The sequence below is a fragment of the Chionomys nivalis genome, chromosome 15 (genome assembly GCF_950005125.1).
Source record: "Chionomys nivalis chromosome 15, mChiNiv1.1, whole genome shotgun sequence".
NCBI classification, from domain to species: Eukaryota; Metazoa; Chordata; class Mammalia; order Rodentia; family Cricetidae; genus Chionomys; species Chionomys nivalis.
In genome coordinates this window covers 53995801-54008624 of record NC_080100.1, presented here as the reverse complement: position 1 = coordinate 54008624, position 12824 = coordinate 53995801, and the positions used below count along the sequence as shown (strand labels likewise).

The 12824-nt window shown below is 44.5% G+C and overlaps 1 protein-coding gene across 4 annotated transcripts in view; it reads left to right on the top strand.

Annotated features, from left to right (window-relative positions):
• Positions 1-1082: 1082 nt before the first annotated feature.
• Ssbp2 (single stranded DNA binding protein 2) overlaps positions 1083-12824 on the top strand; it is a 253540-nt gene continuing 241798 nt past the window's right edge. For all 4 annotated transcript variants that reach the window (XM_057789547.1, XM_057789546.1, XM_057789545.1 and 1 more), the window contains exon 1: positions 1083-1221. In XM_057789547.1, coding sequence (XP_057645530.1) covers positions 1160-1221 — 62 coding nt within the window. In that variant the 5' untranslated portion in view covers positions 1083-1159. The remainder of the gene's footprint in view (positions 1222-12824) is intronic.

Below are 12824 nucleotides of genomic sequence, written 5' to 3'. Positions count from 1 at the left end.
CGGGCACAGCCTTGCACACCTAGAGCTCTATGGCCTATTCTGCCCGGCAAGTACAGGGCTCTTTTTTAGGGCCTTCTCTGGTTCTTTCCAGTCTAGGGGTCAAACTGAAATGACATTGCCCACCCAAACTAGTAAGACAGGCCGAGTGGAGACTGCCTGGGCCCCGGCTCTGCCGCAGACCTGTGCGGAGTACTGTCGAGGAAGGGGCCAAGGCCACGCGTGGGCCACTGTGGTCCCAGGAGTCGGTCACTTGGCCTCTTTGGGAGTGTGCTCCCCTCTTAGGAAGGAGGCTGACACCAGGCAGGGCTCCCTGGGGACGCAGGGCTCGGCCTCAGAGCCGGCGACACCGCCTGGGCGGGCGCCCCGGGAGGGGGGTACAGTTCCTCCCCGGGCGAGGAGAGTCGCCCAGTCCCTCAGCCACAAGGTCGAGGGTTCAGAGCGGGCGCCCCCGGCCTGCTGGCTCTCCGGGAGCAGGGCTGGGGCGACACCCCAGAGAGTAGCGCTGCGATCGATCGGGGGGGGGGGGGGGTACCGGCTCGGGATGCCCGCCGGAGAGGAGCGGGAGAGGAGCCTGGAGGGCTCCCCCCTGGGACTGGGGCCGTGGGTCGGGTCTGTCTCTGGACCCGCCGGGCGCCCCGAAGTCTGGGGCCGCGGCGACTCCCGTTCCGCAGTCGCTGCCAGGCACTCCAGGCCGCACTTTCCCCTCCTCTCCGCGCCTTCTCTCCAGTGAGGAGCCGGGCGCGGGCGGCGCGGGGGGCGGGGCGGCGGCGGAGGGAACAGCCAGTTGTTTAAAATCCTTCTAGAGCAGTTTCTAATTCCCCCCTAGCGCCCGGGTTCGGAGGGGGGAGGGGGAAGGAGAGCGGGAGGGGGGGGGGGAGCGCGGCGGAGAGGGAAGGAGGGAGGGAGGGAGCCGGCGAGGGAGGGAAGGAGGGAGGAGACTGCCGCGAAGGCCGAGCCGCCGCCGCGCGCTCCGGCAGGCCGGAGGGAGGGGGAGGCCTGTCAGTCTCGCGCGTTGCCAGGGCGAGGAGGGCGGAGCTCTGGCGTGGGGCGGCCAATGGTGGGGGTGGCTGCGTGGGTCGCCATGGGGACGGGGCTGTTCCCGGGGAGGCTGTGATGGGTTGACAGGTGCGTGACAGTGGGAGCTGCTCTCGGCACAAGCATGTACGGCAAAGGCAAGAGTAACAGCAGCGCCGTCCCGTCCGACAGCCAGGCCCGGGAGAAGTGAGTGTCTCCGCGCCGCAGCCACCTCCGCCTTCGCACGCGCGCACACTCGCGCACGCACTCGCACTCTCCGGGAGCCGCAGCCACACGGCCGCCCCGCCGGGGAGAAGGGGGGAGCCCGGGAGGGTGGGTGGGTGGCAGGGGGAGGCGCGGGGCGGGGGCGCGCGGCTCGGGGGAGCGGCCGCCTCCACGGGGAGCCCCCGGCGGGTGGCCGCGGGCGGCGGGAGGGACGCGCGTGGCGGGGGGCGGCGGCGGGGATGGAAACTTGTTTTGGGTGGCTGAGGGGAACCACCCGCGGCTTCACCTCCTCGCAAAGTAACTTTGGAGCTGCGGGCCAGGACGGCCGGGCCGCTGCGCGCGGCGGGCTGGGGCGGGGGGCGCGGGCTGCGGGGTGCCGGGGTCCGGCGGGGGGCCCCCCGAGCGTGGGGCGAGGAGAGGGCGGCGGGCCGGGCGCGCGGCGGGCGGAAGCGGGGCCCCGCGGGACGCGGAGGGCAAGTGCGGGCGTGGGCCGGGCAGGCTGGGGGACGCGTGTCCGCGGGTTCTCCCCGCGCAGGCCGGCGAGGGAAGTTTGCGAGTGGGGGCGCCGAGTTCCCGGAGGGAGAAAGTGTGCCGGCCCGCGCGGGGTCGGCCGCGGGTGCTTGGCGCTCCTGCCTCTCGCGGCACACCGGCTCGGCGGCGGCCCCAGAACTTTTTTGAGACTTGCTGTGTCCCCGGGGGCGGTGGCCGCGGGCGCGGAGGGCAGGTCCCGTGGGCCGTGGCGGCGCCGTGAGGAGGGCTGTCCGCGGCGTGGACGCGGCGCGGGGCGGAAAGGGGGCTGCGGCAGAGATGCCGGGCGCGAGCCGCTTGGCTGGGTCGTGGGAGATACAGGTGGGAACTTCGGTGGGAGCCGGGAGGACGCGGGAGAGCCGGGGTGCCACGGTCGCGGCACGCTGCGAAGCAGGCTTGTTGGCTGCTATTCTTGTGTACTTGTAACGGCGATTTGGTTGTTACTAAAATGAGAGCGAATAGTGACTGTGACACTGAGGAAGAGCCCTCCCCCCTTTTCCTATGTGCAGATGTTCAGACTGATTCCCTGTAAGTGGGTCTGCTCTCAGGGTCAGGCTTATCCTTATCACTGAACACACCGTCTTATTGAGGGGCTTCAGGCTGGAGGAAAGCAAGAGTCTTTCTCGGAGGTACTTTGGGTCCCTGGCATACAAAAATAGCTTCACAAATAAAAATCTAATGTGTAGGCTACCGAGTTTCCCTCCTTGCTTTAGGCAGTTAGTCTTACCCTTGAAAGTTTGTTGTGCCCTAGGGATGGGAACATTTTCTAATCTTCGTGTTGGCAGCAACACACATAATTCCCATAGGATTTAGAGGTGGCAGGCCTTGATGTAGGAAAACAAAACACAACAACAAAAAAATTAATGGAGAGATGCTATTGCTCCCTCCACCCTTGCTATTTTTAAGATCTTGCTGTGACAAGGAATATATAAAATACGTAGAATTATTGCCAGTTTACTGGACTTGGAGTTCTAAAATACTAGTTTGTGCTTATTAATCATTTCTGTGGCTGTACTATATCTGATACAAACATCTGAAGGAGGATGCTTTGATTGTAAAGTACCTGGATTTCACATTATGGGGAGTGGAGGAATTGTGATGTATTGAAAACATAATCTTATTGGGGGATGCTATTAAATTTGGTATTAAAATAATTTGGGTTTTAGCTGGATTCCCAGAAATGGCTGATAATCAGCTGAGTCGATTCTATAGTCTCCTGAATTAAAAAAAAAAAAAACCAAAATAAAATTGTTTAGTGCTGAGACAACGAGGAAGTTAGACTGGGTATGTTCGGTCTTTCCCGGTGTCAATTCTGTGATTCTGTCAGAAAAACAAGCTATTGCCACTCTTGGTCCCAAACCGAACAAGTAACATCAACTCTTAGGAGCAAAGTAATGAGGGCTCTGCTAGATGGTGCTGTTTGATTTAAATGTATTTCCTCCATTTATTACAATTGGCAATAGGAATTCTTAACTGTCTTTGCTTATGTACTAGTTAGTTGAAAAGGCCACCTTTGGAGAATTGACAGTGGCTGTTCTGGGCTCATCGTTTCTGCATTAATTTTTAGCAGATATAAGACAAACACTGAAGAATATCCCATTCTTACAGAATAAATATTTTAATGGGAGAGTTGATCTAATCACAATTGTCTCTGTGTTTACTGATTTCAGAAGATAGGAAACTTGAAGTTGTTGTTAAAGGAATGGCAGTAGACTTTTGTTTTTAATTTTTAAAAGTGGTAGATTTTAAGAGGTAATTGAGGGATAAAGAATTCTCTAGTAAGCAACTTAAGACCGTTCCAGTCTTAAAAAAAATCACAAATAATTTGTATTTCAGTAATAAGAATGAGTGCATTTTTATAAAACTATCCTGAAAATGAGTTGTGAATAATGGCAAACATGAAGTAAACATACTAGCTTTATAATTAAGAGCTATGTTTCTCACACAGCTTCATAGTGGAGAGCTGATAAGCACTTACCTGTATCAAGTCTTTGCTTTCTCTTGCAGTAACAAGCCACTATATAAAGTACTTGAAAATAATTTGTGGCTTGCACAGTTTCTAAAATTTTGTTTTTTAGTTTTGATCAGAAAATTGGCTAGGGTCAGATTAATTGTGTATTTTGTTGTTTTACCAAACAAACGGGTCAAGCCTACTCAGGTTTGCAATAGATTTAATTGATTGAGCCGCCCCGGAGGACGGTGGGATGTTTACATAGAAATTTTAATTCTGACTCTGTTAGATTATTGCCAGTGGCTTTAGTACTTTCCTTATAGCACTGACCAAAATGATAATTAAATAATTATGTAATTAGTTATTTATATTTAACTTTCCCTGTAATGTACGTTTCTTTTGAGTAAGGAACAGTAGTTTTTAATTTCTTCTCTAAGCTGTCTTTGACGTTAAGAACCCTGCCATCGAATACTGAAGTACCAACTTCTTGTCAGACTCAAAGGAATCCTTCCAGTGGGAAGAGTTTTCACGTAAGGACACACAAGGTTGAGTTCCATATTCTGTTAGCCTAGTTTTATTTCAAGAATATCCCCAAACAAGAATGCAATAGTAACTGTTGCTTTTTGCCATTGTGTGTGCCATCACTGTGTTAAGAGTTTCATGTTTATTTTCTCTTCGTTCGCATTTCTTCTCGTTCTGCCAGTAATTCTGATGTATAGGTTGTGTTTCCCTCCTCCACTGAAAAAACAAGACAGAACCCCCATCTGATTAAGTAACTACCCAGGGATAAGGTTATTAAAAAAATCAGAAAGCTGTGTTTGTAACAAAGATTCCTCCAACTTTGGCACTTGTTACTGAAACTGAAAGACACACATTCAGTGACCAGGTTACCTTCACTGTCTGGGAGGCTGTCTCCGATTTAGGAAACAGAGTTACATAATCAGCCAGGACAGAATGGAGATTTGGTCAGCTACGCAGTCTTAACCATTGCTGCACCCTTGTTCCTACAGCCTCAACATTGTCAGGTTGCATATGTGCATGTGGTCTGGGAGAAGACACAGGATATTTAGGGATGGAAGTTGGAGAATCCTTTTTCCTTCAGATTTTGTTTCTAGAAATTTTGTTTGATCATTAACAATTTTAAATTAAATATAACAGTTGTAAGCAGTTTCTATATGAGATGTGTTTAACTTTAAACCACAGTACCAAGGAACTAGTGGTGAGCCTATGAATACTGATAGAAGTTTTTTTTTGTTGTTGTTGCTTTTTGAGGTAGGGGCTCACATAGCCGAGACTAGCCTCAAATTCCTTACTTCAAAATCCTTAGAAGTTCAGGTTGACCTTGAACTTCTCACCCTCCTGCCTCCACCGCACAAGTACTGCAATTATAGGTGTGTCCTACCACACCTATTTTTCTGTGGGATTGAACCAGGGCTAGGCAGGCAGTCTGCCAACTGAGCTACATCCTCAGCTCCTACTTTGTTACCATCGTGTTATGATACTGCAAGAAGAACTTGCAAGGAATTGAAGATGAGCATGGGAGGCCATAGTAAACAGTGCATTTGCAAAGTAGTCATTAGACTTAGAAATTAAATTATAACATGGGACACTTAAAATAACTTTGTTTAAAGACTCGCTTTTATAGTTGACAGCTCTGAAAACCATTTCCTATGTGCCTCCTTTTAAGTGGCTGCGACCTGAAAACCATTTACGTGCTACTGAGTTTGAGTTTTAGGCCTAGTACCTGCTGCCTGTCACCTGTTCTCTCTTTCATCATTAAAGCATTCCCACCAAACAAAAATTGCAAGTCGTCTTCTTTTTTTTTTTCCCCTGAAGAAAATTAGGTAGGTGAACTAATACAGATCTCTTTAGAAACTTGTTTGATGAGCAGTTGATACACAACTAAAGGTTTTTAGTTTATGTGTTTTGGGGAGGGAGACTCTGGGAGTTGAATTTATGGCCTTGTTTAGGCAAAGCACACGCCCTCCACTGGTGACATCCCAGCCCACAGGGTTTCTAGGGCCAGTGAGAGGTCTTCATGGGAGCAAGAGATACCGACTCTCTTCTCAATTTCCAGGATGTTTTCTCTAAAATATCCACTAATTTGGATTTGAAATGTCATCTTAACTTGGAGAAGTTTTTCTTTTGATTGATGGCTTTTATTGTAGAAAAAGAATAAAATATCCCCCTCCCCCTGCTACCCTGATTTTGAAAGGAATGACCCTTAAGAAAGAAGTTGAAAGTCAGTTACAAGATCTCCTATTAACTTTGGCTGGCCTGGAACTTGCTGGGTAGATCAGGCTGACTTCAAACTTAGAGATCCCCTTGCCTCTGCATCCCAAGTGAGGGGATTAGAGGTGTGCTCCACCATGTCTGACAAATTTTAGTATTTTATGCAGAGATTTATTATTCTTAGGAATAGTATTATAAATACTATATACTTTGGGAGCTATTTAAAAATGTAAAAGGATTATTTTCATACTTACAAAGCCACTTTGCCCATAAAACCAATTCAGGATGAAGAGAAAGATCATTAAATTTTAGTCTATCGTGGTGCACCAAACGTGGCTTACATCTCTGATTGCTACTGGAAGACAGACTTGAGTTGTTTAAAAGTAGACCATGCTCTGGAACAGGGACTGGATGCCCAGGCGTAGGCTGGTTTCTAGTACACCCCTGGAGTTTACAGTTCCAAGTGTAATTTGAATTGAGAGTCTTCCTTTTTAGAAGCATGGAGATCATAACCGTGTATCAGTGTTGGAACATAGGATCAGGACCAACTTGAGAGCTGTAAAACTGTTTTGAGGCAATGCAGTTTGAAAGCATGCATAGTTATAGTTGTGTTTTGGTATACATTGGGATGTTCTCTATTGCTGTGTCATGTTGCTTTGATACCATTGTGAGAAAGGCATTAAGTATTTGTGTGCTGGTGACATTGTTTACTGGTGGTTAACCCTTGGTAAACATATGCCAAGCATTTAAATTTATCAAGGCCATATTTTAAAAAATCGACTTAAAATTTTGATTAATGGAATTATATGTATTTGTTTATTTTGGAAGATAATTTTCCGATAAAATTAATGGAAAATACTCACATTTTAAGAGTACTTATCAGATTTTGTATGTATTTTTGTATACATAATGGCTTTTGTATAAAACATTATGTGACTTAATTGCATGATGGAGAGCCTCTTGACTGCTGCACAGAAACTGCATATACACTAAAAGGTATGCACAGTAAAGATGGTGGCCTTCATGGTCCCTTAGCAGCTCTTCTGTCTTCCCCAGCTGTCAGTCTGAGGAGTTGTGTGAGGGCCCTGCAAAGCCGGCACCGTGGGTCACAAAAGCAAGAAGAGAATTTTTCCAGGAAGGTTTTAGATTTGGTATAGGCCATGATGGATGAGTAGTATTTTGGTCAGAGTAAGTTAATGGCTAGAGGATTCTCAGTAGTGGAGGTATTCATATTTTCAGATAGGCACAAGAGCAGCCATTTTTCTGAACCGGTTGAGGCAGTCCTGATGGAGTGCTGGGACATCACCCTGTTCATCACCTGTCTGCTCCTGTGTCATCTGTATTTCATCTTCCTAGCCCTTCCTTCACCTTTTAAAAACAGACATGAGTTGGTATCATTTTCTGGTAATGATAGAACTCATATTTTACCGTAAGAACTCTGATGATTGTATTTCATTCAGGAGTCCACTATCTAGTGATGAGCCATTATGACATTTTACATCAATTGAGTTACAGTGAGCTTGAACCAATGATCCGGACAAGGGATTATTTTGGTAGTCTGTCATTTTTACCAAATAGGCTAAAAAAGAGTTCAGCATTGTCTAAACTGTAGAAACTGAAAAATGGCACTGTTTTCCTAATTTTAAATGTTTTTATACCAGTGGTTATTTAAGAGTATAGTTGTAATTACTATTACATTTTAATTTTAATTCATTGTAAAAATCAAGTCACATTAAAGTACAAATGAAATATTTGTGAAGAAAGGGAAGACTAGCATATGAAAGCTGTCCATTTCAGTTCAAGAGTTGGTGCCCAGAAAGGGTGGCCTCTGAAGCTCAAGGCCACTTTGTAAGTGACCTGATTCCTGCGTGTTATCTACTTTACCTACTTCAAATCTGAGATTAAAAAACCCAAAAGCTACTTTATGGATTGCCCAAGTCTAAATAAATGAATTACTGTGTAGCACGTTATCTTACATAAAAATTAAAGTGTTTTCTGCAAAACCGTAATACAGACCATTCGCAGTTTTGTCTTAGGAAGCTGCTGCTTAATAGTAACAAAAACAGCAGTCCTCTTATTTGAGTATTTTGCTCGCATTTGGCCCTTATATTACTTCATTTACCCTTCTGAAAATCCCATAGGCTTTGTGGTACCTCTTAATGAAACAAAAGAAATTTAACAGTTTACAATGTCTTTGGCTGTAAGTATCAAAATGGCATAGAACATGGCTTAATTAATCTGGCTTAAAAATTAGCCTCCTCTCCCACAAGCATCTGAAGTAGTCCTTCAGAGTTGGTTGAGTAAATCAAGAACGCGACAGTTGAGGATCAGCTTCTCTGCCATCCCTCTAGTGTTTCTGTCATGGTTGTAAAAGGTTTGTCATAGGTGCCTAGCGTTATTTCTTATAAAAAGTGAAAGACGGGAGAAGGTAAGATTTTTCCTGTATGTTTCATCGAGAATGAAGGAAACACCTTCGTGAATTGGGAGACTCTGTAGTGCCTTACCAGAAACCAGTTGCTGACAAAGATAATAGTCTTGCTGTAACTGGCTTAAAACCAGTCATTATTCACTCTGAGCTAGAAACATCCCTGCTTTCTCCCTGACGACCTAGACAGCAGGGAGGACTCAGGCTGACGGAGAGGATAAAATGAGGCTTGCTCTCATGGACGCGTGACGTTTGTTGCAGTAATGTGTAAATAAACAAATGTACTAGGCAATTTTTGGACAGTTATATTGGCCATAAAAGTAATAAAATATGGGGTGGTAATAGAGAATGACCGGAAAGCTGTATTAGATTAGGCAGCCACAGAGGAAGCTTCTTGGAGAAGAAGACATTTAGACAGAGACCTGAGTAATTAATACTAAAAGGAACAGTTAGGGCAGGGGGTTTCTGGCAGGTCTGAACTATCATTAAGGAAATATCTCTGGATAATTGTTCAACGATGTGCAAAACAGGAGGGAAGGTAGGGGTAAAAAGTGCACTTATCTGATTTTCTATTATTGCTGAGGAACTGGGGTGTGAATCCAGTTGGTATGCCGCCTTCCTAGGTGGTAGGGTGAGGATCTCTAAGCCCTGGGGGTAGAGTTGTTCCTACGAGAACAGTAAAGCTTTTATAATGGTGCTGCTGAGTGGAAGAGCTCAGTCTCAAGTCCTTACCGTGCAATGCTGGGCCCCAAGTCACGTCCCCAGTACTCATGGAAAAAAGTAGGCTTTGGTGATGTGCTTATAGCCCCCTGCTGGGAGGCAGAGACACTCAGATCTTTGATCTCTCTGGCCAGCCCGCCTAGCCTACAGTGAGTAACCATGCCTCAAAACAAGGTAGACAGCGCCCCCTGAGGAATGGCACTGAGTTCGTTCTCCATCTGCCACATTTACATGTATACATACACACATAGCACACACACCTCACCAACATGTACACATATACCATCACACATACACAAAAAGACATAGGTTGGAGCTGTTGGATTAACAACAGATGGTATAGTTGGAACACTTACTTCCAGATAAGTTTGGATGATTTTCTAATAACCCTCATTGACCATTTTTGTTTCAAAATTAATTACATGTCTTCTGTTTGGTTTACTGTCTCATTTCTCAGTTATATTGGACATGAGGACAAGATGACTTGTTCATTAATGCATTCCCACTGCTTGCTTAGTACAGTGCTTGGGTTTATTATATTTGTGACATAATAAAGATGTAGTCAATTTCATATATACTACCAGTGTGCCACTATATCTAGCTCATATTCTCCCCAATACTTTCAGTGTTTGGTACTAGAATTATATCATTTCTAAAGATAAAAAAATGTAGATATAAAGTAGTTTTTTTCTGAATTTCAGAGTTGGCGATATTACCTATATACAATGAATATGTATAAATATTTTCATAGAAAGTTTGACAATCTATGCAATAAATATTTAATAATATAAGTAAAGTTGTGTTTCATATTTTTCAATTATTTTAATATACTTTTAAAAAGTCTCCATTGATTGTCAAGGTTTATAAATGAATATTAGTTTAGCTAGGATAATACAAGAAATGTGTGGCAGAGCTAAGTCACATTTAAAAAGACATTTTTATTTTTTAACTAGCATGCACAATCTGAGCCATAATTTGAATGTTTTGTTTCCATTCACTAGAAGTTAGCTGATCCTTTGAATGGGAGATGAATGAAGGTTTAGCTATCAGTTTGATTCATTAGAGAATCATAGATTAGATGTTATGATTTTATTTAAGATGTGAGTTACAAGTACTTTGATTAAAAGAAAAATACATATTGTTAAAGTATGCTAAACATGATTTATACAATGACATAATGCCCAAAGGTCCATATCATGAATAAAATGAACAAATCTGATTTAATTTTACTTGAAAAATCAATTTTTACATATACATTTTGATCATACTCTTTTCATCCCTTAACTCCCCCAGATCCTCCCCACCTCTCTATCTACCCAACTTCACCCTCACTCAGAAAGATAAACAACAAAACCTGGAACCCTAAACAAACAAAAAAAAGTAAGACAAAAAAACCAAAACCAAACAAAAAGTACATGCACACAAAACAAAATAGTCTGTTTTGTATAGGACAACTATTCCTGGGCAGGGGGCATGCCCTGCAGCTTGGTTCAAATACACCTAGTTATATACTCTTGGAGAAGTAATTTTTCCCTTTGCCAGTGGGTGTCAACTCCAAATAGCTTCTTGGTTAGTGGTGGGACTTTGTGTGCGCTTCCTCTTCTCCGCACTGGGATTCTGTTTGGTTTGCACCTGTTCAGGTCCTGTGCATGCCGCCACAGTCTTTGTGAGTTATGTGTGTTAGTGCTGTTGTGTCTGGAAGATGCGGCTTCTTCAGTATCACCTACCACCTCTGCCTCCTCTTCTGGGTAGATCCCTGAGACTGGGGAGAGGAGTTTGATAAAGAAAGCCCACTGAGAGCTGACGACTCCAAAGTTTCTTTCTTTGTGCACGTTGTCAAATTGTGGGGCTCAGTGTTAATTACCATCCACTCCAAGAAGAAGTTTCTCTGATGCACTGATGCCTGGGTACAGCAGTATTTCATTAGGACTTACCTTTATTGCTGTACCTTTAGGAGAGTAATAGTGTCAGGTGTTTCCCTAAACCTATATTGTCTCAGTTTTTGGTCACTTTAGCAGGTCAGATGTGGGTTCCATCTCATGGAATGGGTCTTAAACCCAATCAGAAGGTGCTGCGTTACTTTATAGCTTTTGTGCCACTGTTGGGTCAGTATATCCTGCAGGCAGGGCTGTGTTGTGGTTGTGGGGTTGTAGCTGGATGATACTGATGATCTTTGCTCAGCTGGTGGCACTACGATGCTAGGCGGGAGGGCGGCACTGCTAGTGGACCCTCGCTCGACTTCTTCATTCTCTAGGATAGAAGTCAGGGGTGTGTGGAACACCGGGGTCTTACTGTCAGATGGACCCACAAATCTGATTTTTATTTGAAGTTTTTAATGCTGTTCTTACATAAATGGAATGTTGGATGCAGGATTCAGGGTAGCTTTGACTTTGGATGTTTTTGTTTTCTGAGATAGGGCATTGCCATATGACTCAGGCTAGACTTGAATCCAGTGTTTTTTTTTTCTGTGTTAGCATCTCAAATTTAGGAATCACATATGTGTGTATTATATCTGCTAAGTTCTAGATTTCTAATTTATGAAGGCATATGCAGTTTTTATCAGTAAACTCTTACCCATTGATTTGCCTGTTTTCTGGAGAGTTAAAATAGGGGTGGGGAAAGAGAAGTTCTCCTCTCCCCTCTTCGTACTGTGTTAGCTTTTTAAGGGGAATGAAGATTAATTTTATTCATTGGGGGAATTCAGGCCAGGGTTACCTGACCCTTTGCAGTTAGGCTCAGACTCAGGTGGAGAAGGTTCTTACCTTGAGTTGGAAAGTAAGGAGGGTCGGGAAGGCTTGAGTCTTAGGTATCACATTTTAAGGCGCACTCAAACTACTTCCTTCTTCAGTAGGCTCCATTTCCTAAAGTTTCAAAAGTAACTCAAACAGTGCCACCAGCTGCTGACCAAGTGTTCAACACACAAGCCTGTGGACACATTTCATGATCAAAATATAACACATACCCTCTCTAAAAAAAGGAAGAGAAAGTCTTCCAATATAAATGATCGATATTCTCCTTTTCTGTGGTAAAATATGTATAACATAAAATCTACCATTTTAACTAGTTTTGGTATGCCACTTGGTGTCATTAATCATCTTCATGTTGTGCAACCCCTGCCTCATTTTCAGAACTTTTTCATCATCCCAAGCTGAAACTTTGTGACCATGAAACAATAGCTTCCCACTCGCCTTTCCTCTCAGCATCTGGCAACCACTGTATATCTTTCTGTCTTTAAGAATATGGCTATTCCAGGAGCCTCAGTAAACGGAGTCAACAGTATTTGTATTTGGCTTCTTGTTTAATCCTTACAGCAGCTTATACAGTAATATATTTGTGATTTTAAGACGGGGAGACTGAATTTCAGGGAGGTTTATATGCCATCCAAGGAAACTCAGGGAATTGTGCACCCCGTGTCCAGACTGTGGTGCTCATTTTAACCATTATTACTCTATGTGTTTCTTTGACCCAGGAGAGGGGAAAACATGAATGTGAGTGATACGGGGTTGGGGTGGGAAGCAGGAGAATGCTTGGGTTGTTCTGTTGATACACAGCCACAATTTTTAATTGGAATGGGAACTAACAGAAAATACAGGAGAGAACTAACAGAAAATACAGGTTGAAGAAAGATTAGAAGCAATTTACATCTGCTAAAAGGGTGGATAGACTCATGTCCTTTAGCTGATATCTGAGGCTTACCATCTTGGATATAATGCTTATAAAAAGGAAGAT